General features: G+C 50.5%; 3 protein-coding genes across 11 annotated transcripts; 2 read left to right on the top strand and 1 right to left on the bottom strand.

Moving 5' to 3' along the window:
- The first annotated feature begins 1,911 nt into the window (after positions 1-1,911).
- Positions 1,912-7,010, top strand: TSPO2 (translocator protein 2). 7 transcript variants are annotated; one of them, XR_015808737.1, is made up of 5 exons: positions 1,913-2,067; positions 3,286-3,494; positions 4,072-4,210; positions 5,426-5,681; positions 6,459-7,010. XR_015808737.1 is itself a non-coding variant. In XM_088180287.1 (5 exons), exons 2-4 carry the CDS (start codon positions 3,322-3,324, stop codon positions 5,606-5,608), a joined length of 495 nt encoding a protein of 164 aa, XP_088036413.1. In that variant the 5' UTR covers positions 1,913-2,067; positions 3,286-3,321; the 3' UTR covers positions 5,609-5,653; positions 6,459-7,010. The 7 variants fall into 7 exon arrangements, 5 of the variants coding, with proteins under 5 accessions (XP_088036415.1, XP_088036413.1, XP_088036412.1 ...); XR_015808738.1 differs by lacking the exon at positions 6,459-7,010 and adding an exon at positions 6,267-6,457; XM_088180287.1 differs by having other exon boundaries at positions 5,426-5,653.
- Positions 7,011-13,493: 6,483 nt separating this feature from the next.
- On the top strand, positions 13,494-20,646 carry APOBEC2 (apolipoprotein B mRNA editing enzyme catalytic subunit 2). The gene is made up of 3 exons (XM_014872880.2): positions 13,494-13,714; positions 19,201-19,748; positions 20,112-20,646. Exons 1-2 carry the CDS (start codon positions 13,587-13,589, stop codon positions 19,739-19,741), a joined length of 669 nt encoding a protein of 222 aa, XP_014728366.1. The 5' UTR covers positions 13,494-13,586; the 3' UTR covers positions 19,742-19,748; positions 20,112-20,646.
- On the bottom strand, positions 20,634-25,061 carry OARD1 (O-acyl-ADP-ribose deacylase 1). 3 transcript variants are annotated; one of them, XM_088180536.1, is made up of 6 exons: positions 24,783-25,061; positions 24,286-24,353; positions 23,475-23,619; positions 23,309-23,367; positions 22,509-22,621; positions 20,634-22,200 (listed from the first exon to the last, which is right to left on the bottom strand). In XM_088180536.1, exons 2-6 carry the CDS (start codon positions 24,319-24,321, stop codon positions 22,098-22,100), a joined length of 456 nt encoding a protein of 151 aa, XP_088036662.1. In that variant the 5' UTR covers positions 24,322-24,353; positions 24,783-25,061; the 3' UTR covers positions 20,634-22,097. The 3 variants fall into 3 exon arrangements, with proteins under 3 accessions (XP_088036662.1, XP_088036663.1, XP_014728360.1); XM_088180537.1 differs by having other exon boundaries at positions 24,820-24,975; XM_014872874.2 differs by lacking the exon at positions 24,783-25,061 and adding an exon at positions 24,637-24,738.
- Positions 25,062-25,071: the final 10 nt, after the last annotated feature.

The raw sequence follows: 25,071 nt of genomic DNA on the forward strand, positions 1-25,071 counted from the left end.
GAGCCTTGGGATTTGTCCCTCAGCTTCTCATTCTTCCAGCACATTAAATTCCAAACCAGCCTGGGCACACTGCTGCCAAGCCATCCAGTAACCACGGGACCGAGCTCATGCCCAGGGGGAGAAAAATCTCCAGCTGAAAATTGTCAAATTTTGTGCTTTTTGCTAGAGCTGCCCGGGGGCTGTGGAGGCAGCAGGGGCTGAGCTCTGCAGCACAGCAGGGCCTGACTCTCATGGAAACCATTCGGGCTCTTTTAGGAGCTGCATGGTTCCATGACACAAATTTCCAGTCACAAATAGCAACAGGCTCTGGGAGGAGATGCAGGTGGCCGGGCTGTGATTAATGAGCTGCATCTGTCACTGGAAGAGGGAATTCCACTGGACCAACCCATGGCAGGGCAGGATTCAGGCTGGCTGAAATTTTGGCTTTTTACAGAATTTTTTCCCCTCTTTTCTTTCTCCTCCCATGAATAAAACAATTTCCTTGGGAGCCCAGTAAAAGAGGAGATTTTCCTGATTCCTGTTGCAGCAGCAAAATCCCAGCGTGTGAGGAGCCAGCCCAGCTCCTGCCTCCATGAAATCCAGGTAATGACCCAGAACTGCTGGGAATTAGTGTTTCATTTTGGCAGCCCTGGCAGACAGCTCCCTAATGGAAATTGATTTCTGGCTTTGCCCTGCGCCGTTTCACACGCCCGTGGAACAGCTCCTTTCACCTGCCACGGCATTTCGGCCACAGGGCTGCACAGGGGGAAGCACCTGGTTAATTAATGGGGTGTTAATGAGCGCCTGGGGGCATGGGGAGGGTAGGACAGGCCAGGAGTGGGGCAGGGACACCCCATGAGTGTGACAGTGACACCCTGTGAGTGTGACAGGGACACCCTGTACATGCAGCTGGGACACCTCTGAGTGTGACAGGGGTGCCCTGTGTGACAGTGACACCCCATGAGTGTGACAGGGACACACCAAGAATGTGATGGGGACATCCCATGAACATGGCAGGGACACCCCTGAAGGTGACAGTGACATTCCATGAGTGTGCCAGGTGCTCCCCGCAGTGCAGCAGCTCCTGCCCTGTGCCCACCCCAGGGACACCCCGGGGCTCTGGGCTGTCCCCTCAGGTGGGGTAACCCAGGTGTGGAGCCGGGTCCATCCCGGTGGGGACAACCCCGAAGCCACCGTGCCCCTGCCAGGCCCCAACACTCCAAATTCTGGGTGGTTGTCCCTGGATTCCACCATCCCGAATTCCCAGTGATTGTCTCGGGGTTCCAGCACCCCAAATTCCCAGCAATTGTCCTCGGGCTCCAGCACTCCAATTTCCCAGGAACTGTTTCTCTGGGCTCCACCATCCCAAATTCCCAGTGATTGTCTCGGGGCTTCACCACCCGAAATTCCCCATGGTTGTCCCCGAGTTCCAGCACCCCAAATTCCCAACGGTTGTCCCTGGGCTCCACCATCCTCAATTCCCCGTGATTGTCCTCAGGCTCCACCACCCCGAATTCCTGGTATTGTCCCCGGGGTCTTCCATCCCAAATTCCCAGTGATTGTCCCGGGGTTCCAGTACCCCAAATTCCCAGCGACTGTCCCCAGGCTCCACCATCCCGGATTCCCAGCGATTATCCCGGGGTTCTACCATCCCAAATTCCCCATGGTTGTCCCCGGGCTCCAGCACCTTAAATTCCCATTAATTGTCCTGGAGCTCCAGCACCCCAAATTCCCAGCGATTATCCCAGGGTTCCACCATCCCAAATTCCCAGCGATTATCCCGAGGTTCCACCATCCCAAATTCCCAGCGATTATCCCGAGGTTCCACCATCCCAAATTCCCAGCGATTATCACGAGGTTCCACCATCCCAAATTCCCAGCGATTGTCCCCGGGCTCCGCCACCCCAAACTCCGGGCGATTGTCCCCAGCGGAGCTCCCACTTTAATCTGATGCAGCCCCGCCGCACCGCCCAGTTTGGGGTTTTTGGGTCAAAGCCCGGTTCCACCTGCGGCACTCGGGGACGGGACGCGCCGGTCCTGGATGTCCCAGCCCTTCCCTCGGCCAGGAGGAGCGAGGCACTGACCCAGGTAAGGCTTGGGCAGCTCCAGGAGCAGCAGCTGCGAGGCTAAAGGAAAATTTTCAACCCTCCTTCACCTCTGCAGCAGCAAAGAAATTGGGGAAAATCCGCTTTTTCCCGTATTCCGCTCCTGCGGTGCGCGTGGGAAGCAGAACTCGGCGGGGCTGGGTCGCGTTTAAAGCAGAACTGAATTTGGTTTTTTCAGTTTTTTTTTTCAGTTTTCAGTTGTTTCCTGGTTCTGTGGGTACTTGGAGAGTGCCATAAATTGTCAGGTGAAGTTGTTGGTTGAGGTGGAGCCCGGGGTGTTTGTTCTCGGTGAGGTATCGGCTTGTGGTGTGCTGACAATAATAACAATTAGCTGAACGTGCAGCAGAGTGTTAATTATGACCCGAAATCCCAGGCAGAGCCTGTTCGGGTCAGTGCCATCCTCAATTCCCGGCTCCGGGACATTTCCCTGGCTCAGAAGCTGCTCCGTGCCCGCTCTGCTCCTTCCTCCTGCATTCCTAAATCCCAAACCTCCCCAGGTGCATTTTGTGTTCGTGCTGACAGCTCAGAACTGCGCTCCTGGCGGCTCCTGCGAGCCATTCCTGACGAATGTTAATCGGGATTTAATTCCTGGATGGATCCAGAGGGAAGGGGAATTTGGGGAGGACGGAAGAGTGGCAGGTTCGGAGCTCTGCAGGGGAAGAGGCAGAACAGACACTGAATTCTGGACGTGTCCCGGTGTTCCCTTGCATTGTGTGGGAACATTTTTATTATTAAAGAAAATTTTCCTTGGTTTTATACAAAAGGAAATCCGTGAACAGATTCAGAGCCTCCCCCTGTGCCTCAGCTCCAAATTTGCACTGCTGAGAGTCCCCTCTGCCGTGGGTTCCTGCAGGGTTTTTCTGTCATAGACCTCTTTTAAAATAGAAATTAAAATAGAAATCCACGGTAAAAAAAATCATGGGGAAGTCTGAACGGAGTTTGGGTTTTCATCCTCAGGGCAGCAGAGGAGGGGGAGCAGCCCCCAAAATCCTCCCACCTGGCAGGAATATTGCAGGGAACTGTGAAAGAGTGGAAAACGTCCCAGCCAGGAATAATTCCCATTTCAGAGAGGGGCAGAGAGAGCTGAACACATTAAATCCTTTCCTGCCTTAGAGGCTGAAGTGGAATATGGAATTAGAGGACAGAAGTAGAGGGGGGAAAGTCCTTTAAAAGCCACGCTGTGACTTTGTTTTTAACTTAGAGCAGCAAATCAGCGATTTCAAGCCCCTGAGGGAGGATGTGGGCTTACACCGTGGGCTTCACCGTCCTGCCGCACGTCGGAGGATTCCTCGGCTGGTTCCTCAACAGGAAGGAAATCCCGGCGTGGTACGAGAAGCTGAAAAAACCTTCCTGGTGCCCATCGCGCAGGGTGTTCCCCGTGGCCTGGACCATGCTGTACACGGGCATGGGGTGAGTGTGGCACCGCTCCTGCCGTCCTGCTGGCCCTGGCACAGCCAGAGCGGCCCTGGCAGGCTCTGCCCTGGGCTCTGGGGTCACCTGGAGCAGCCAGGTGTGAGCCTGGCACGGGGGAGATGCCACAGCCAGCCGTGGCACTGGGCAGGGGGCAGGAGCCACTCAGGTGTGGTTTGGGAGGAGGGAGAGACATGGAATTATGGAATAGCCCGAGCTGGGAGGGGATCACCCAGAGCAGCTCCTGCCCCTTCACAGACACCCCAAAATCACCACTCTGAGCATCCCTGCAGCGGTGTCCAAACTCTCCTGGAGCTCTGGCAGCCTCGGGGCTGTGCCCATTCCCTGGGGAGCCTGGGCAGTGCCCAGCACCCTCTGGGGAAAGAAGAACCTTTCCCAAAATCCAACCCAAACCTCCCCAGAGCTGTCCCAGCTCTCAGAGGGCAGCTCAGCCGTGGGTGCTGCTGTGGTGCAAACTGCCCTGCAAACAAAGCCCCGGTGGGGAGAACACTCGTGCAGGGGGGACCGTGTCCCTGCCGGGGGTGGGTGCGGGCACTGACCCTGTCCCTCCTCACAGCTACGCCTCGTACCTGGTGTGGAACGACCTGGGCGGCTGCAGCAGCAAGGCCATCGTGCCCCTGGGGCTCTACGGGGCTCAGCTGGTGCTCAACTGGGCATGGCCCCCCTTGTTCTTCGGTGCCCGAAACCTGAACATGGTAATGGGGCTTCCCTGCCGGCTTTGGGGCGCTTTGGGGCTGCGCTGAGGGGAATTGTGTGGCTGGACAGGGAGTTTCAGCCCAGCCGCAGCCGCTCCTGCTCACACACAATGGTATCGGTCCCGTCCAGCCCCCGATAGCCGGGGCGGGGGATGCGGGGCCGGGCAGAGCCAGGGCTGCACCCCCCAGTTAAGGGTCCTGGCTGGGAGATAAAGTCCTTTGTGGGGTCACACCCTGAGTGACAACAGCGCTGTGGCATCGCTGGGGGATGGGGGGCAGCTCCCGGGGACTTATCGGGCACAGCCAGGGCGGGGCTGGGGCTCTGCCACACCCGGGCTGGGCCACCAGGCTGTGCCTCAGGTGCCAAGGGCTGAGGTGGCAGAGGCACCGATGGGGATTCGCGTTCCCACCTGAATTTTGTCACTCTGGGGGCAAAAGGAAAGTTTGTCCAGTGGCCACCACCACGAGCAGGCTCTGTGTGAGCGAAGGGGACACCCGCCATGAGCAGGGTGTTAATCTGCGGGGTTCGATAATGAACGGAGAACATTCATTAGGGTCGGCTGGTGGTGTGACACACTCCGATGTCGCTGATTGGAGTACGGGGACAATGCCCTGGGGTTTGGGGTCACTCCAGTCCCAACATCCCCATCCCTGTACAATGCCCTGGGGTTTGGGGTCACTCCTGTCCCATCTCCCCATCCCTGCACAATGCCCTGGGGTTTGGGGTTGTTCCAGTCCCTACATCTCCATCCCTGTACAATGTCCTGGGGGTTGGGGTTGTTTCTATCCCAACTCCCCATCCTTGCCTCATTTCCCCATCCCTGTACAATGCCCTGGGGTTTGGAATTGTTCCTCTCCCATTTCCCCATCCCTGTTCAATGTCCTGGGGTTTGAGGTTGTTCCAGTCCCATTTCCCCATCCCTGTTCAATGTCCCGGGGTTTGAGGTTGTTCCAGTCCCATTTCCCCATCCCCGTACAATGTCCCGGGGTTTGGGATTGTTCCTCTCCCATTTCCCCATCCCTGTTCAATGTCCCGGGGTTTGGGGTCATTCCTCTCCCATTTCCCCATCCCTGTTCAATGCCCTGGGGTTTGGGGTTTTTCCTCTCCCATTTCCCCACCCCTGCCCCATCTCCCACGCGTCCCGGGATATTTTGGCAGGCGGGGCGGGGCGGTGCCGTGGCCAGCCGGGAATCACCGAGCCGCGTTCATTGCAGGCTCTGCTCGATATTCTGTGTCTGGACGGGCTGGCCGTGGGCACCCTGTGCTCCTGGTACCGCATCAACCGCGGGGCAGCGCTGCTGCTGCTGCCCTACCTGGGCTGGCTGGCCATGGCCACCTGCCTCACCATCCGCATCTGGAAGGACAACCCCGAGCACAAATCGGGCAAGAGCGACTAAAGCGAGCAGTTCTGCCGGGATTTATTCCAGCGAAACCGGCCGGAGGTGAAGAGAGGTGGAAAAAAATCGAGGGGTTGGTTTTGGGGTTTTTTTTTTTTTTTTTCCTCTTCCTCCTTTCTCTCATCTCCATCGTGAGAGCTTGGTACCGTCCCCTCCTTGAAATTTCAGTGGTTTTGGGGCTCCAGCTGTTCCCTTCATGGTCAAATTCCAGCAGGGAAATGATCTGGAATAATTCAGGCTGGGCACCCCTCACCACTGCCACCATCCCCCCCCACCTCGAGGGCATTAATTACTGGCTGTAATTAATTGGTCACACACTCAAATCTCATCTCCTCTGCTGGGACCGAACCAAAATGGCCTTCACCTCTGCACACCCATTTTTAAAAAACTTACTTGATTTTTTTTTTTAGATAAATGGATATTTCTAAAAGAAATTACTCATTTTTTAATAAGTTACTTGATTTTTTTAAAGAAGTTACTCGATTTTTTTAAAAGAAATTACTTGATTTTTTAAAAGAACTTGACTTTTCAAAATTACTTGATTTTTTTTTTAATTACTTAATTTTTTTAAAGAAACATCTCCTTTTTTTTTTTTTTTTTTTTTTTTGCTCTTTGTGCTGTTGCTTCGTGTTCCTGTATTCCCTGGTTTGTGCTTCAGCTCTTTATCTGCCAGCAGGGATGGGCCTTGCTCTGCTGCTGGATGGAGATTGGGAGCATCCCCAAATCCTTCCCAAATGCTTCTCCCAAGAGGAAATTCCTCCCTTCCACCTCAGCAGAAATGAAAAACTCACACCAGTGCCTTGGAAGAAAACATTTCATTTAATTCTTTTTTTTTTTTTTTTTCAACTAGAGACACGAGAGTTTGTGAAATTTGTGAGCCTGCTCCCAGTGCCTCAAGGTTGTAATTAATTACAGAATTGGCAAAAAGCCCCCACTCAGAATCTTTAAATTAGGTGCAGTGAAATGCCTCATCCTGCAGCATTTCCATGCCATTGTTAATCAAGAAAAGTAAAATTAAAAGTAAAATTAAAGTAAAATAACAGAATTCCAAAGGAATGGGATGGAATCAGACACAAGGGGTGCATGGACTCATCCTTGGATTTCCATTTTCCTCAAAACCTGAGCTCTGGTTCTAAAAGAATTTAGATTCAGATTTAGAGCCAGAAATGTAAAAGAATTTACATGATTTTTAATTGCTAAAAGCATTAAATGCAAAGAGAAGGGGCATGTGGATTTTCTTCCTGGCACTGGCTGTAATTAATTGGGGCTGTAATTAATTTGGGTTGTAATTGAGGGTACCCCAAAGGGGGTGGGAAGGCTCAGCTGGGGCTGTAACATAAATTGTATTTGCTTTGAATAAAACAAGCCATTGTTTTTTTGGAGAATAAATAAATAAAAAATCCGAGTTATTCTCGCTGTACTGCTTTGGGGTGAGGTTCCCAAAAACTCAAGGGATGAAGGGAGGAGATTTGGGAACCCAAAATGTCCCCAGGGTCCCTCTGGGACACCCTCTGTAAAGGGGGGAGCTGCACCATGTAATGAGTGCCTTGTCTTCATTTTCTTCTGTCTTCACTCAGAGTCAGGATTAAAAACACCAAGGAGATGAATTTTCTCGTGCTCAGGCTTGGTTGTTTATTAAATTTTATCTAAAGTACAGAGAGTTCTGTAGCCACCAGCTAAAGGTGAGCAAAAAAAGGAGGTGAATTTAGCTACAAGGTCTTTTAAAGCTAAACAGTCCAACAGAGAATTAACACCTTTAATATTTATACTTTTAACCTAAGAACCAAACTCCTGTGACCCACACTGTGGGATTTTCTATCTAAAAAGTGGCACTGCCTGAAAGAATGAAGAAGGAAAAAAGAGACAACAACCCAAATCCTCCATCTTGTCCCATCCCTATTATTATATTCGAAAAATCCCAAATTCCAAACCCTTCACCACGGGACATTTCACACTTGTGTTTCACTCCAAGGCCTCGGGTCAAAAGCAGAGTTCTTCTGAGGGTCAGAAAGCTCCAAATTCCCTCCCTTGGGGACATCCCTGTGCCAAGCTCCTCTGTGCCACCACCCCAGATCCTCCCCGGGCTCACACCCAGCTGGATTTTGGGAGATTCTGAACCTTCCTGGATCCAACCCGGGCAGAGCTGGGGGCTCAACACGACAGAGAAACAAACCCTGGCAGCTGAGAGCGGCTGGAATTTGTAATTCCTGCTAAAATTTGGTGGTTCTGTCATTTTGATCCATTATTTTATCCCCCCTGGTTTGGGCTTCTTTGCCCAGGGCTGTGCTGTCCCAAGGAAAAGCTGCAGGAAAAGGTTGTGGAGCAGGAGCAGCCCCACAGAGCCCTGCAGCACCACTGGTGACATCAAAAGCTGCTGAAAAATTAAAAATTAAAAATAAGAAATAAAAAGAGAAATCCTATAACACTTCAGGGTTTTGTTTTTTTTCTGCCATGCCACTGCACTTATTTACAGCTTCTGTGTCTCCCAGGGAGTCTCTCATGCCAAAGGACAAATGTAAATTATTTCCCTCTCAAATGAAGGTGGGGTCTGGTTAATTTGGGGGAATTCAGGGTGATTTTGGCTCTGCCCAGCCTGTCCTGAGGGAACAGGGATGAGCAAGGCCATCCAGAGAGGCCAGGAGGGATTAAAGGATTCTTTATCTCCTTTTGGAAAGGGGAGAGAATTATTTAAATCACATTTAAATTGGTGGCTCTAGATCTGGCTCATACCTGCAACTCTTTAATAACATTTCCAATTAAATAGATGAATGCATATTTGATCAGCTTTCATAAATTGGGTCTATTTCCTCTTCCCACTTTTTCTCTGCAGGCAAAGGAAAATCTGAAATTAAGATTAATAGATTTTTTTTTCCACGTTTGCCCTCCCCATTTTCCCAGCTGCTGGGACTGGCTGCCTTGTTCTTGTTTTCCTTCCAGTTTCTCCTCCTCCCAGCCTACCTGGAAGTGCAGAAAGAGCTTTTCTTTGCCTCCTGCCTTTTCTCACAGGCAGCAAAAATAGCAAATATTCCTCCCTGTGCTATCCAGAGCAGCTTGAAATCAATTGGGAAAATTAAATTCAGTGAGACACCCTCCTGTATTAATATTTAAAGCATCGTTTGGTGCATTTGCTGTTTAAACAAATAGACTGAACCCCTTTGCATAAAAATAACTGTAATGACATTTCAAAGTCATCTGCAGGGTTTCTTGTGCAGTGCAGCCCCAAACCAGCCTTGGCTTCACAGAATCCTGGAATGGTTTGGGATGGGAGGGAACTTAAGGATCATCCCATGATCCCATTATCCCAATCCATCCCATTATCCCATCCCAATCCCATGTTTGCCTTTGGGATGGGCACTGTCGCACCCCAGGGATGTGCCCGGGTCCCCCTGGTTCCCAAGGGCTGTGGCACCCAGAGCTCCCTCTCTGCTGCTGCCCCTCACTCCCAACTCCAGCAGGACATGGAGGAATTTCCCATTAAACCGAGGGTGCCCCTCGGGCCCAGCAATCACTCCCTGGCTGCTGCAGCCACAGGATTTGTGCACAAACAATCCTTTATTTTCCTTTACTTTTCCCTTTCCTCCTTTCCTTTCCTTTCCTTTCCTTTCCTTTCCTTTCCTTTCCTTTCCTTTCCTTTCCTTTCCTTTCCTTTCCTTTCCTTTCCTTTCCTTTCCTTTCCTTTCCTTTCCTTTCCTTTCCTTTCCTTTCCTTTCCTTTCCTTTCCTTTCCTTTCCTTTCCTTTCCTTTCCTTTTTCCTTTCCTTTTCCTTTCCTTTTCCTTTCCTTTTCCTTTCCTTTCCCCTTTTTTCTCTCCCCGTTTCCATCCCCTCCTGTCACCCCCCAATTCTCAGCAGTCCCAGCTCTCTGGACTGAGTTTTCCCTGATTTGCTGCAGCCTGGAGCTGTGTTAAGGCACCCACGGAGGTGCCAGCCAGGTTTGTCACCTCCCTGCAGGTGACACAGCCACCCTGCCAGGCCGTGCCCCAGCTCTGGGCGCTGCAGGACAGAAATTCCTGTGCTTGGAGCTCTCTTTCCACCAGAGCTGCTCTCGGGAAGCTGCAGCAGGAGCTCCAGCCCTGCTGGGAGCTGTCATTAACTCCCAGTTGGGTTTGGGATTAATTGGGGAGGCAGCAGCGCCTGCCAAGGCTCCGCTCCCGTGAGCCAGGCTGGGAGTGAGAGCCGGGGGGGTTTGGACGGGAGGATGAGGCAGGGACAGAGGTGAGAACATCCCTCACCTGGGGCTCAGGACAGCTGGAGCATCTTCCACCAGGATTTGGGCACTGCCCAGGTGGGACAGGGAAGTTTCCAGCCCTCCTTGAAACCTTTTTGGTGCTGAGGGCAGGAGGAGAGGGACAGGTGAGAACAAGGAAGGAAGGATTCCAGGAAGGATGGAAAAATTCCAGGAAGGATTCCAGGAAGGAAGGAAGGAAGGATTCCAGGAAAGAAGGATTCCAGGAAACAAGGAAAGAAGGATTCCAGGAAAGAAGGAAAGAAGGATTCCAGGAAAGAAGGAAGGAAGGATTCCAGGAAAGAAGGAAGGAAGGATTCCAGGAAGGAAGGAAAGCTGTCGGTGTTTATTTGTTTGTGCCGTGGTTACAGCTGGAAAAAGCAGGAGGGGCTGGCTGCCCGGCAGTGTCTCTAGGGAGACGTTTGTTGGTGCCACCAGCTGTCCCCTCGGCATGGGGAGCGCGGCTGAGCCGTGACTCACCCGCCCAGGCTCTTATTTCACTCTCACATCTATCCCAAAATGTTCCTCCGGCCCCACAATGCCATAAAAGCTCCCTTTTCCTGGCACGGCCTGTGGCAGGCAGGTGTGGGTGATGGGAGAGGGAAGAGCCAGGTTAACTGCAGGAATTCCTGCTGCAAGGACAGGGACAGCACACCTGTGACCTGCAGGGACAGGGACAGCACACCTGTGACCTGCTGGGACAGCACACCTGTGACCTGCAGGGACAGGGACAGCACACCTGTGACCTGCAGGGGACACTGGCACAGGGACACAGCAGAGATCCCTGTTTGGGGATTAAAAAAAAAAAAAAGTTTGGGGATGAAAGCGCTCCAAGGTGCCTCTAAAGTCACTGAAGAAGCTGCTCTGGACTTGCAGGATCCCCAAAATCCAAAACTCCAGCAAAGCCTGGAAGCTTCTGTGGGGCTGTCCCTCAGCCCTGTCCTGTGTGTCCCCTGTGGCTGAGCCGTGATCCCCCCGGGAATGGGTGGGGGAATCTGTCTGTGAGGGGCTGAGGGAAATGGGGAAGGGTCTGGAGAATCCTGAGGGAGATGGGGAAGGGTCTGGAGAATCCTGAGGGAGCTGGGGAAGGGTTGGAGAATTCTGAGGGATTTGGGGAAGGGTTTGGAGAATCCTGAGGGATTTGGGGAAGGGTTTGGAGAATCCTGAGGGGAAGGGGCTCAGCCTGGAGAAAAGGAGGCTCAGGGGGAATTTGTGGCTCTGCACAACTCCCTGACAGGAGGGGCCAGCCGGGGGGGATTTGGGATCTCATCCCAGGGAACAGGGACAGGAGGAGAGGGAACGGCCTCAGGCTGGGCCAGGGGAGGCTCAGGCTGGAATTTCCTCATGGAAAGGGTTGGCAGGGGCTGCCCAGGGAGGTTTGGAGTGCCCGTCCCTGGAGGTGGCACCTGGAGGTGGCACTGAGCGCTCAGGGTGGGGATCGGGCACAGCTCGGGCTCGATGATCCCACAGGGATTTTCCAACCTCAGTGATGCTGGGATTTTATGAACTAATTCAGAGCCAGCTGGATAAAATATGAAATCAATGGGGACGGGGACAAGAGGACAATACAAACTCTGGTGGGCAGGTGCCCAATTTGGGGTCCCCTGAGCTCTGCTGGGAACCCCCTGGGGACACGTTTGGGGTCACAAAGAGGCAGCAGAGCCCTCACCCACCCCCAGCTCCAACGCAGCAGCTCCGTGGTGCCCTTTTATATTTTTGGCTGCAGTGGGGGGAGGATCGTGGCCGGTCCAAGCACTGCCCTAGAAGGAGCTGGGGAGCAGCTGGGAAGGGCTGGAGAGAGGGGGAGCCTCGGGGCCACATTCCCCAGATTAGATTAGAGCTCGGCCCTCGGTGGGGCCAGGCTAAAGCTGCAGCAAAACTGGGAGCCCAGCCATGAAGAGCTTCCAAAAATAAAGCAGAGTGGGTCAGAGGGACTGGAGAGGGGCTGAGATGCTGCTTGAAAATATCAGGATTAGGAGGAAATGAGCTGTCAGTCACTGGGAGAGGATTCCCAGCCCAAAAGCAGCCCCTGAAATGTCAGAGGTGACAGCAATTGGACAGGGGAGGTGGAATTTGAGCGTTGTCACCACACAGGAGGCAAAACATCACCCCTGGCCTGCAGGAAAGTATTTCAGGCTTAGAAATAAATAAAATCCTGCACCGTGGAAGATATATGTTCCATGGATAGGATGTCTTGGAATTTGTCAAATCCTTGGTTGGGGCTGTCACCACTGCTGGCTTTATCACCTCAACAACACCACCTAAACAACAACTCATCCAAGGGCTGCTCTGTCCCCAAAAATCTGCATCCATGGTGGCACTGGGGAAAAGCTCCAAAGGATACCCAGCACAGCAAGGCAGGGTGATGGCAAAGGGGCTGGGAAGAGCAGCCAGAATTAATTATCTGTGATAATTTGTTATTCATTTTCTCTGATGATAAAGGACCTGCCCGATGGTGTGGATTTATTTCATTTTGTGATGGTGCAGCCTCATCCCACAGCTCTAAAGAGCTGGATTTAACAGAGTCACAAAGGCTGCTTGGCTCCAAAGCAGATATTCCCAGTGATTTGATTTTTATGGAATAGCTCTTCTCCTCCTCAAACTAAGAGCAGGTTTTTCCACTAATACTGAATGAATATTCCATCAAATTCAGCTGAATATTCCATCAAATACAACTGAATATTCCATCAAATTCAGCTGAATATTCCATCAAATACAACTGAATATTCCATATTTACTCAAAGTTTGCTGCTGGTGGGTGCTGAGCAAAGTGCAGAGCCCACAGTACTGGAGGTTTGATTTCCAGTGTGCTTTGATTCCAAAATCCTGCACAGCCACACTTTTCCCACCTCCTTTGCCCCATGGCATTGGTCCCTGGGAAAACCTCAGCCAGGTTTTTATTAAACTCAGCTCAGGCAGGATTGATACAAACTGTAAAGGATTGAAATTGAGAGTGAGGAACAAAAAAGAGAGGGAAAAATCCCCTCAGACCTGGATATACCCCAGTGCTCTGGGAACTTATGGAACACTCAGGAATGGGGAGGAAATGCAGAAACATTGGAATTCTGCAGAAAATGCAGAACAGTGGGAGAAGCAGCACTGCTGCCCACTGGGAATTCCAGCTGGATTTTCAAATATTTGGGAGAAGGTTCTGGCTTGGATTTAGAGCTCCAAGGAGGAGAGACCTGCACGAGCAGGGTGGGAGGAATCACAGATCTCCTGCTGGGGTTCTCCAGGTGATCCAGGAAGCCAAACCCACCAAACCCAGGGATTTTCCAGCAAAACAACCACGACTCCTTCCCCCTCTCGCCTGAGGCAGGCCAGGCTGGGCTGGTCCTTCAAGGTCAGCCATGGGATGCAGGGGCAGAGGAGGGAGAGGCTGTGGGAGCAGAGGGAGCCCCGTGCCAGCCGTCAAAGCCAGGGGATGAATACACACCCGAGCTTCCAGGATTTTCCATCAGGGAAAATGACGGGCTCGTCCCACCCGCCGTGAAGTTGTCACTTGGTTTGAAATTAAAAGAGGAGCAAGAGGGAGCTGAGAGGAGCTGGAGAGGGGAAGGAGGTGACACCTGAGAGCCTTGGGTCACCCAACCCCATCCAGCCCCTGCCGCTGCCGCTTTGTTCCATATTTAGTTCCCGACAACTGTGCCTGGGGCAGGAACTCCCAGCTCTGTTTTCTCTCCTCCCTCAGCTCCCAGGGCTCTCAGAAATTGCTCTTTCTCTCTCCCAGTGGCCACAGCTCGGTCCCGGGGAAGATGGCAGAGAAGCAGGAGGAGCCCAGCAATGCCCAGAACGGGGAACCCGACAACGCCGAGGAGGGCGAGGGGAAGAAGAAGAAGAAGGTGAAGAGGGAGGACCTGCCACCCTTTGAGATTGTGACAGGGTAAGAGATTGGGATTGAAAAATGGAGTTGGGGGAGTCCAGAGAGCTCTGTCTCAGCTTTTGGGTCGGGCAACACAAGCGGCATCTTCTGCCCGCGTGTTTCTGAAATGGTTTGGATTTATTGTGGGATTTTGTTCTAAGTTTTCCTGACTTTTAGAGGATGGACTCTCAGCAGGCAGGCACAGAAGTGCACTTGTTTTATAGGAACAGCTCTGTTCCTGCAGTGCTGGTTCCCTCCCAGCCTGCTGATGGGATGGGGATGGAGGGGCTGGCTTTGATGAGAGCTCGCTATCGATTTCTTGCTGTGATCAATGGCTCTTGTCTGAGAGTTTCTCCACCTGTGGATCAGGAAAAACACCCCTGCTATGGCTGATTGGCTTGATGGGCCTGAGGGACAGATTTTTTTCAAGAGACCTAAAGGTTCACATTTTCAAGAGCTCCACAGCCACAGCTGGAACCTGACTTTCATAAAGAAACCAAAAAGCCCAACTTGCAGAAAAGCTCCAAAACAAGAGGCAGTTTTGAAGGCAGCAGGGCAGCAGGGAGCCTGGCCTTTGGAAAAGTGGGATATCACAGGGATCTGGGGGGAGTGAATTCTCAGCCATAATTGACAGCTGCAAGTAGGAAAAACCCTGCTCCCTGTAGGAACAGCAGGATGAGTCCTTCTGCCCTAAAATTTCTCTTATCAGTCACCAAAGGAATGTCCCAGCAAATAAACCAAACCCAGATTTCTTCCTGCTACTTAAAAGTAAAGCTCAGACCTCCAAAATATCCCCTGGAATTTTTCTGCTCTGCAGGTGAAATCTGGCTGCTGGTTCTGACCAGGATGAGTGAGGCAGGACAGCACCCCGTCACAAAATTGGTTTCCATTCCTGCCCAGAGGAGGAATAAAATCTCCATTCTCTTCTCAAAATGTGACTGCTGTGAAAAAAAAAAAAAAAAAAAATCCCTTTTTGGGGTGGTCTCTGTCACATATAATCATAGAAATAAATGATTGGCTTTTAAGGAGAGAACATCCCTCTGCTAGGAATGGAGCTAAGGCACCAGAATTTGTGGATAGAAACCACCAGGCCAAGTTCTGAACACTTAAAACCTGTTCTAAAATGAATTTTAACGAGGAAATTGGGTATTCCAGCTTTGGAGCCCTCAGCCTGCAGTGAGAAATGCTGAAGGACTGAGCAGGATGTCCAAACTTCCCTGCTAAGCACAAAGCCCTGGGCTAACCATGGCTGAAAATCTCCCTCAACACCATCCTGCAATTAAATCCTTTCTTGGAATGCCAAGGGTGTTCCAGGATTTAACAAAATTTTCCACCCTGCAAAGGGGAGAGTGAGGAAGCAAAGTAGAAATCCTAAAGGATCCCCAAAGAGCTACAGAAACCCCAGAGACTGTTTTATTTATTTATTTTCATTTTAAGGGGGACACCAGGAACTCAGGCCAGGCCTTGCCCTGGGATCACCACGTGGCTTTTCCCAATGATTTACAAATTCCAAGCCAATCAAGGCAATTATGGGAGTGATGAGGAAACACAACTGCAGCCAGGGAAGAAGCACTTAAACCCAATTATGCTGCATTTCAGTTTTAGCCCTCGGATTAGGGGCATCTCAGGACTCCCAGCCAAGTTCTCACTCAGCTGCTCCAGGAGGAGTCTGGCTTCCAGGAATCACTGGGAAGCCAATTACTCTCTTTAAGAATATTATCTTTTTTTTTTTTTTTTTTTTAGCTGAACACAGCCTGTAATCCCAATCTGGGAGCATTTCCTGCCACATTTATTTCCATTTTTCCCCAGGCATAAATGAGGCTCCTGGTAGGAATAATTCCTTGTTGCTTTTTAAATAATCCCCATTTTTATTGCCTCATTAGATGTTTTCCTTCTCTCCTGTGTGACAGTGCCAGGGTCACACTGGGTAACTGCTCTTTCCTCCAGCCCACCTGATTTCAGCAACTTCAATCCCAGACTGAAGATTCTGCCTCAAAATTTCAATTTATTTTTGCTCTCAATATGATCTATCACTTTGCCACCCAGGGAAAACTGATAAATTAGGTTGGAGCATTTAGAAATCCCCCAAAAATATCATTTAATGATGCTTTTCAGGGACGGTTCCAATTTTGACCTTTCCTATCCTCAGGTGAGCTGTGCCACCTCGGGGGGTTATATTGGGAATATTGGGGAATTCAGTGCCTGTGAACAGTTTTAAAATGATTTCCATAAACATTTTCACTCTCCACACCCCCTGAGAGGAGGCTGGAGCCAGGTGGGGATCAGCCTCTTCTCCCAGACAATAGCATGGGGGGAAATGGCCTCAAATTGTGCCAGGGGAGGACATCAGAGGGAATTTCTTCCCAGAAAGAGTTGCCAGGCATTGGAATGAGCCCTGAGTGCTGTTTCTATTCCTTATTGGAACATTATTAATTGAGCTAACGCAGATTCCAAATGGCTGGGAGCAGAACTGAGGTGAACATCCCAGCTAAGCTCAGGCACACGCCGAGATAAGCAATAAAATCCATCTGGAAGGGCTGGTAAATGCAGCTCCCAGTCAATCCAGCCTTCAGCTGTTCCATGAAAACCCAGAGCCAACCTGGTCACTGCTGTGACCCCTTTGCTGTCAGAGTTAAATCAGGGATGAAATTCCCTGTGCCTCTGATGTATTTAAAAAGCTGATGTTATTGTGAAACCACTCATTGCAGGCATCGCTCTGGAATGGGTGTCTCATGTTTGCCCTTCCAAAAAATCATTAATTAAAGAATCCTTAGGCAAAGAGGCAGTGATTATTCAGGATACCAAGCAGGAAAAGTGCTATTATTGGAAGCACATGCATTTTTTCCCACTCTTTTCCATCACTTTCCCTTCCCATCTCCAGAGCCATCCCATGAGATGTTCCATCACGAGGTGATCTTGAAATCACAGAAGGGACAATAAATTAAAAGAGTAGGTGAAGTGAAGTTTTTCAGTAGGGACTCCAGCAGGAAATCCACTTTTTCACAGCAAAGTTGGATTTGATGCTGGATATTTTATAACCTAAACCTTGGAATACAGAGAAATTCAGGGCAATGCAGTGATTTGTGCACGGTCCCACAAGAGTGTGACCCTTCCCAAAATCTGCCTCTGAGCCTCCTCTCTGCTCTGTTTCCAGGCTGAAGTTTTTCAGGAGGGACTCCAGCAGGAAATCCACTTTTTCACAGCAAAGTTGGATTTGATGCTGGATATTTTATAACCTAAACCTTGGAACACAGAGAAATTCAGGGCAATGCAGTGATTTGTGCACGGTCCCACACAGGGCTGAGCCACAGTGTGACCCTTCCCTGCTGGAACCCTGAGAGTTTTAAACTTTCTGACCCTCAAAAAAAAAAACCCCACTGCTTTTGACTTGAGGCCTTGGAGAAGGTTCCAAGTTTAAGTAATGGAATTAGAATCACAGGTGTGTAATTTGTGTAAAAGTGTGTAATATCACATGGTGAAGGGTTTGGAATTTGGGGTTTTAGAATATAGTAATAGGTATGGGACAAGATGGAAGTTCTTAAATTGTCTCTTTCTTCTTTCTTGTTCCTTCTTCTTCTTAGTTTCAGGCAGTAGGTTTTGGTTGGTTAGAAAATCCCACAGTGTGGGTCACAGGTGTTTGGTCATTGGGTCAAAAGCATAAATAATATAAATGTTAGTTTTTAATTGCATAATTAGGCTTTAAAAGACCTTGTAACTAGATAGATCTCCCAATATTTTCTTGCTTTAAGCTTGTTAGCTAGAATTGCTGCAGAACTCTCTGTACTATAGGTAAGAATTAATAAACAACTGAGTCCAAACAAGAAAGTCACATGGTAAAGGGTTTTAAATTTGAAGGTTTTATAATACAGTAATAGGTATGGGACAAGATGGAGGATTTTGGGTGCTGTCTCTTTTGCTGTTCATCTTCCTTTTTCTTCTTAAGTTTCAGGTTGTAGTTTCTGGTTGGTCAGTCAGTGTCACACTGAGAGTCATGGGAATTTAGTTTTTAGGTTAAAAGGATAAATAATATAGGTGTTAATTCTCTGGTTAGCTTTAAGAGACCTTGTAGCAGTTGGATCTTTCTCCATTTTCCTCACTTCTAGCAGGTAGCCAGAACTGCTGTTGAATGCTCTGTATTTTACATAAGATTTAATAAACAACCAAGCCCGAACACGAGAAAATCCATTTCCTTTGTGTATTTTTTAATCCTGGCTCTGAGTGAAGGCAGAAGAGACTGAGACAATGCACTAATTAAGTGGTGCAAAACTCCCACTGCTGTTACACTTCCCAAAATCTGCCTCTGTGCCACATGTCTGCTCTGTTCCCAGGGAGAAGTTTTTCAGCAGGGACTCCAGCAGGAAATCCACTTTTTCACAGCAAAGTTCGATTTGATTCTGGATATTTTATAACCTAAACCTTGGAACACAGAGAAATGCAGGGCAATGCAGTGATTTGTGCACGGTCCCACAAGAGTGTGACCCTTCCCAAAATGTGCCTCTGAGCCTCCTCTCTGCTCTGTTCCCAGTGTTATAAATGAGAGACAAAAGCCTCGATATTCAGCAAAATTTAGATTGTTTTATTTGATATACAAAGAGCAAAGCAGTGCTGGGGAACGTGAGGGGTCACTGCTCACTCCACGCCCCACCCAACCTCGGTTTGCAGCCTCTTCTTACACTGTGGGCTCTCGGTGTGATCAATAATTTTTGGGGTTTTTTGTTGTCATAAGCAGTGGTGGTTGAATAAACATCCTTGTAGAGAACCACCAGAGTTCTGGGAGTCTGGTCCTTGAGATGAGCAGCATTGATCAGACAAAGGCAGGAAGGGCTGTTGGGAAGGCTGATTTTGGCTATTGGGAAGGCTGAGTTTGGCTATTGGGAAGGTTGATTTTGGGCTATTGGGAAGGCTGAGTTTGGCTATTGGGAAGGCTGAGTTTGGGCTATTGGGAAGGCTGAGTTTGGCTATTGGGAAGGCTGAGTTTGGGCTATTGGGAAGGCTGAGTTTGGCTATTGGGAAGGCTGAGTTTGGGCTATTGGGAAGGCTGAGTTTGGCTATTGGGAAGGCTGAGTTTGGGCTATTGGGAAGGCTGATTTTGGCTATTGGGAAGGCTGAGTTTGGCTATTGGGAAGGCTGAGTTTGGCTATTGGGAAGGCTGAGTTTGGGCTATTGGGAAGGCTGAGTTTGGCTATTGGGAAGGCTGAGTTTGGGCTATTGGGAAGGCTGAGTTTGGGCTATTGGGAAGGCTGATTTGGGGCTGTTGGGAAGGCTGAGTTTGGGCTATTGGGAAGGCTGAGTTTGCAAGCTGGTAGCCAATACAACTTATTTGGAAAACATAATATAAGATAACATAACATAATGTAGCATAACAAGGTGATTTTAAACAGAATGATTTTATCATATAATTTCCTTTATCTAGTGTCCATGCTTCACTTCAGAGCTTAGCATTCTGGTTTATACAAACCCCGATGCTTTTGTGATCAACACCAATCTTTTATCAATTATCACACCAGGGAACGCCTCCCAGCCATCTTCTTCAAATTCCAGTTCAGGAACGTGGAGTACAGCTCGGGCAGGAACAAAACCTTCCTGTGCTACGTGGTGGAGACGCAGGGCAAGGAGGCGGTGACGAGCCGGGGTTACCTGGAGGACGAGCACGCGGCCGCCCACGCGGAGATGGCGTTTTTCAACACCATCCTGCCCACCTGCCAGGCCGGTGCCCGCCACGATGTCACCTGGTACGTGTCCTCCAGCCCCTGCGTCACCTGCGCCCAGAGGATCTGCGAGGCCCTGCGCAAGAACAAGGGGCTGCGCCTCACCATCATGGTGGGCAGGCTCTTCATGTGGGAGGAACCCGAGATGCAGGCGGCCCTCAGGAGCATGAAGGAGGCCGGCTGCAAGCTGAGGATTATGAAGCCTCAAGACTTTGAGTATGTGTGGAAGAACTTTGTGGAGCAGGAGGAAGGGGAGGAGGCCAAGTCCTTCGTGCCCTGGGAGGATATTCAGGAGAATTTCCTGTACTACGAGGAGAAGCTGGCTGAGATCTTGCATTGAGGCTCAGGTGAGTCACTCATTAATTCCCCTCTAATTGAGTTTCCAATTTCTCTTAATATTGCTGGAGTTCTCCTTCCACAGCAGTGTCCACAGTTTGTTGGACAAACACATTCCCAAGGGATTCAGTGCTTTTCTATATTCTCCTCCAGGAATAAATAAAAAGGTTCCAGGATCACCCTGCTCCTCACAGGGATGAAGCTCAGGACAGCAGAGAGAGGAATGGAGATTGGAGGGGATTTTACTCACAGCCCAAAGTCTAACCCTAAAAAACACCATTAAAGGAAACCTCAGTTGTTGCAGAATTCCCTTTTCTGTGAGGTACTGAAGAGTCACCTCTGAGTCTCCAGGATGTCTCTTTTTCCCTCCCCAGGATCAGAAAGGATCCATGAAGAGATGTGACAGACCTGGACACGTGGGACAGTCCTGCTTCCCCAGGCTTTGATTCCAGCAGGATGGAGAACCAACCTCTGGGAGACAAGGCCCTGTGGGACTCCAAACACACACACACACAACACAGACCTCTGGTGTTTGGAATTTTTTGGGTGTTTTTTGTTCCTCCCCCTCCCTGCCCCAACCAAACCCATGCTGTGGTGAAAGGGATGGCAGTGATCCACAGGCAGGCTGTGGGATCACATTCTGGGAATATTTCATGGGAAGAGATCTTAGAACAAAGCTGCTGGTTAGATAAATGCATTAGAAAGGGGAAAAGAAAGGGATTTAAGGTGAAAAAGAAGTTTTCTCCCTTTGTTGTCCTCAATAGTCAGAGCTGTGATTTAACTCAGGGCCAACAGCTCTCTTCCAAATCATGATGGAGCCCAAAAACTCGGTATCAAACAATGATGTTTGGGATATAAACCTGGGAAAAGCAAAGTGAAATAAAATGGGAAGCCACTGCAAAAACCAAAGCACTGTTTATTCCTTCTTCTCTACTTGCAAGAAGTCCTAAATTGAACCTGACAAGTCTGAGTTCAAGGACATCCCAGGACAGCCACACAGGGAATATTTTGTAGCTGGGAAGGGAGAACTAAATGCCAAAAAAATTTCCAGAGTACACACGAGTGTTGGAGAGCAGGATCGTTTTCCATGTAAAACAAAGCTCATGGGGATGCCATGAATAAGGAACCAGAACAAAAACCCAGACACAAATAAAGGGAAAGGACTGAATCCATGAGCAGCCTCAGTGCCTGTTCTGGATCAGCTCATTGCTCCAAATTCCTCTTTGTCCAAGGTTGTTTTTCCCAGCTAAAGCAATTCCCCACCAAACAGATTTACAAAATATGGGCAAGGAACAGGGAGAGTAAGGACAGGGAGATCTTAATCAGGATTTGCAACAGCAAAAAGCCCCACAGAACTGAGTAACCAAGGAAATCCCATTGGGAACCCTGTCATGCTACAAATTTCCCAACTCTCATGTCCCATTTTTATATTTCTTCAACACACCTGGCACTTTTCTGAGCATTCAGAATGACAGAAGTCCAAAAGATTTGTTATTGTGGGAGGGTAGGAAAGCAAACACGAAGGAAATGTCTGTGGCAGCTCCTCAGTCCTGGAACAAACTCTTCCAAATCAGTTTTCCATGCATCTCAGGAACCAGGGGTGGTACTGATTTGTTTTTGTTTTGGGTGACAAACACCAACCTTAGTGTAACACCTGGACTACAAATGCACCGAACAAAGAAATCCCACCTCAAACTCCATCCTGTGAGATTTTAGAGCACACCAACCTGTTTGGATCCTCACCAAACCAAGCTCTGCAGATTATAAATTATAGAGCTGCTGTATAAACACACCCACCAGATGTATTCACTCCCCTCCAGCATTCCCTGCAATGCCAGCCTGTCCCCAGAACAGCCACAGGTACCAGTCCAACAACAGGGCACTGTTTATTTAAACATCACACCATGATCCTGAGTGAGCACGATCTCAACAAACCCAATTCGTGGCCAGAAGGGAGAAAGGAAACCGTTCCTCCTGTGAGAGCAGCTGAGTGACCCGAGTGCCAGGCAGGCAGGACATGGCAAAGAGAACAAAGCAGAGGTGGCAGCGCTGCCTGGGGCAGCTCACCAGCACCAAGCCAAGCAGAAACCCCGAGGCAGCGGCTCCGTGTGACTGCGTGGAGCCCCAGTGACACCTGGTGGCTGCAGGGACACACTGGGAGCTCCCCGAGGGTGTTCACAGCGCCGCTGCCTCCTAATTAACAGCCCCAAATGAGCTTCTCTGGAGCTTGCTGCTGCTGGAAGCCACTGTCACTGTCACACACGTGAGTGACACCAGAACGTTCTCCCCACACAGGTCCCCCGTTGTCAGTTCACAGGTTCTGCTCCCAAAATTGGGGGAAATGGGGATCTTTGTTCTGCTCACAGGCTGTAAACTGTGATCTTGATGTCAGTGTTGTCAAACACTTCCTCAAGGATGGCTGACACCTTTTCCCACTGCAGGCCATCGAGTCCACATCCAATCCTGGAAGATAAAGCAGCAAAAGAGCTGATGGAGCATTGTGCTGTGCCCAACCAGCTGCACTTTGAGGAGGCCCTGCCTCAGCTCCCCATAAACCCTCAAAACATGAGGAGAACAAGGAAACAACTCCAATGTGCTTTGCTACTATTGAAATGCACAGGGCAATGCAAATTAGATTTGCCCAACTGAACAGGGGAGTTGGATGGAGGTGGATGCTTGAATTCTTATTTCACAGCAGGAGATCATCCCCCAGATATCCTTCTGGAAATTAAACACCCCAGCATTGGCATTCCAGCTCCTGAGCCCCTCACCTGGGCATGGAGATGTCAGTGACTCCATTGTTCAGGCAGTGAGCTTTCATGGCTTCCAAACTCTTCTGCATGTTCTCATACGTGGGCTTGTGAGAAACCTTCTGCTTTGTAATCTACAGAAAAATAGAGAAGCTCAGCAGTGCCTTAGGCACGACCTCTGCAAACTTCTGTCTGTTATAAATGCTGTTACAAAACACACATTCCATGATAGCCAAAACTCCATGCCCAGACTTGTCTCTGTGGAAAGACCTGAGCAAAGAACTAACGTTTCTTAGCTTAAAACACTCTAATTTAGCAGCCAGTTCTGTCCAGGTAAAGGTGAAATGCAGATGCACAGAACAGCTTGGCTGCTCCTCACCAGCAATGTCTGAGGGTACATCTCTTATTGAGAAGAACATTGCAGTGCCCAAAGGGAGCCAACAAGACACAGACAATTTACAAGGGCCTGGTGTGATAGGAGAACAGGAATGGCTTCACATTGCCAGAGGGAAGGGTTAGATGGGATATTAGGAAGGAATTGTTCCCTGTGAGGGTGGTGAAGCCCTGGCACAGGGTGCCCAGAGCAGCGTGACTGGCTCAGCCCTGAAGTGTCCAAGGCCAGGCTGGACAGGGCTTGGAGCACCCAGGGATAGGGGAAGGTGTCCCTGCTCAGGATGAGCTTTAAGGTCCCTTCCCACCCAAACCATTCTGTGATTCCCTGATTCCATGAACATGACCAAAACCCCCACAGCTATTAATGCCTGATATGTGACAGAGTTTAGCTCCAGGTGAGTGCCACCCAGTGCCACCCCAGCCCTTACCAGGTAATAAATGTACCGCTCGTCCCTCTGCAGAACTGCCACCTCCCCCGTCTTCTTCTCTAAAGCACAAAAATCAAGGTGTTTTTAAAAGAGCCACACTCCATAACCCAAGCATCTCCAACACCCTCCCTGCTGGAAATCAGGAGCTCCTTCAGGCACCACTCACTTTGATCCAGGAGCTCCTGGACGCCTCCAAACTTCTTCTTGAAGAGCACGGCGATGCCGGCGCCCATGCGGCAATCCTCGCTGATGCAGTGAGCCAGGGCATCCGTGCTCGGGCACGAGAACAGGTCCCCCTTCACACACCTGATCTGCACAGCAGGGGCAACAAAACCTCCTCAGACAGCACACCTGGGCACACAGGGCTCTGGGGAGCAGGGACTGGGCAGCAATAGGGGCAGGGTTTGAGTACGCTGTGCAGGGTGCAAGCGTTTGAGCTGGCACGGGTTACAAACCCAATATAGAGAATTACAAACCCCACAGGCAGACTTACAAACCAAATTCACAGCACTACAACCCCAACTCATAGAATGGCAAACCCAATATAGAGAATTACAAAGCCACTACAGAGAATTGCAAACCCACTACAGAGAATTACACATCCCATACACAGAATTACAAACCCACTACACCTTCTCAACAAGATCACTAAGGAGGACCACGTGCCAGCTCAGCAGGTAATTTTACAAAATCAAAGCTTATAAGGGTAATTATGTGGCAGAGAGCACAGCTGGATTAGTGAAACCCCTCCAGCAGCACCAGTCTGGAGGTGCTCAGGCAGGCAGGTGAGCTCTGTGCTGCTGCACAGATTCTGCCCCACTGACATTACACACAAAAAGCACACAGAATTCAGCACCGACAGCCACTTTGCTCCCAAAAGCTGCAGGACGCAGGCAGTGCCGTGCTGTCAGGGCTGTGATGAGGGGAAGGCTCTTTGCACAGACAATAATATCCCATGTAACCCATTTCCTACGCACTCTCTCCTCCTGATCCTTGGAGAAGTGGGTGGCCATGGTAACGTGGGGTATGGAGAAGGCTCCTGCGGCTGGAAAGATGAGAGAAAAACAATTATTAGGAACCTCAAGCTAGGCAGTAAGTGTGTTAGAGGGGGCGAGGGTAAGCCTGATTGATCTGTGACAGCGGGACAACCATGACACCCCTGAAGATACCAGTCCCACTGCGCCTACAGCTCTGGCCCGGGAGGAGGCCCCAGCCCTGGGTCACCGCACAATAGGCACCGCCAGGCTGCTGCCCTCCTCCTCATCACCATTATCACCCTCCTCCTCCTCCTCCCCCTCCCACCCCTCAGGGCCGCTCGGCCGCCGCACCCGCGGGGCGCACAGCGATCAACCGGGCCGGGCCCACGGCCTGCGCCACGCCGAGCCTGCCCAGCAACGCCCACATCGCTCCGGCCGAGCCGCAAGGGCGGCCCCGCCTCACGGCCACACGGCCCCGCCTCACGGCCACACGGTACCGCCTCAGCCCTCACGGCGGCTCCGCCTCGGGGGGACCTTGGCGGTATCGCCTCAGCGGCCCCGCCTCGCGGCGAAATGGTGGATCCGCTTCTCGGAGACTTGGCGGATCGTCCTCAGCCAGCACGGCGGTATCGCCTCACACAACACGGCAGTAAAGCCGCACACTACACGGCGGTATGGCCCCACACAACAAGGCGGTATGGCCGCACACAACATGGCGGCTGCACCCCACACAACATGGCGGCCGCGCCCCACACGACATGGCGGCGGCGCCGCTCCCCGCGCGCG

The sequence above is a fragment of the Sturnus vulgaris genome, chromosome 29, assembly GCF_052056855.1.
Source record: "Sturnus vulgaris isolate bStuVul1 chromosome 29, bStuVul1.hap1, whole genome shotgun sequence".
NCBI lineage: Eukaryota > Metazoa > Chordata > Aves > Passeriformes > Sturnidae > Sturnus > Sturnus vulgaris.

Bases quoted from the DNA above. Each gene is read 5' to 3' on its own strand.
- TSPO2 (XM_088180287.1), top strand. From the start codon at position 3,322: ATGTGGGCTTACACCGTGGGCTTCACCGTCCTGCCGCACGTCGGAGGA. The intron at 3,495-4,071 runs GTGAGTGTGGCA...CCCTCCTCACAG, and splicing joins ATGCTGTACACGGGCATGGG to CTACGCCTCGTACCTGGTGT. The intron at 4,211-5,425 runs GTAATGGGGCTT...CGTTCATTGCAG, and splicing joins GTGCCCGAAACCTGAACATG to GCTCTGCTCGATATTCTGTG.
- OARD1 (XM_014872874.2), bottom strand. From the start codon at position 24,712: ATGTGGGCGTTGCTGGGCAGGCTCGGCGTGGCGCAGGCCGTGGGCCCG. The intron at 24,354-24,636 runs GTGCGGCGGCCG...TCATCTTTCCAG, and splicing joins GATCGCTGTGCGCCCCGCGG to CCGCAGGAGCCTTCTCCATA. The intron at 23,620-24,285 runs GTGCGTAGGAAA...CCTGCTGTGCAG, and splicing joins CCAAGGATCAGGAGGAGAGA to ATCAGGTGTGTGAAGGGGGA.
- APOBEC2 (XM_014872880.2), top strand. From the start codon at position 13,587: ATGGCAGAGAAGCAGGAGGAGCCCAGCAATGCCCAGAACGGGGAACCC. The intron at 13,715-19,200 runs GTAAGAGATTGG...TTATCACACCAG, and splicing joins CCCTTTGAGATTGTGACAGG to GGAACGCCTCCCAGCCATCT.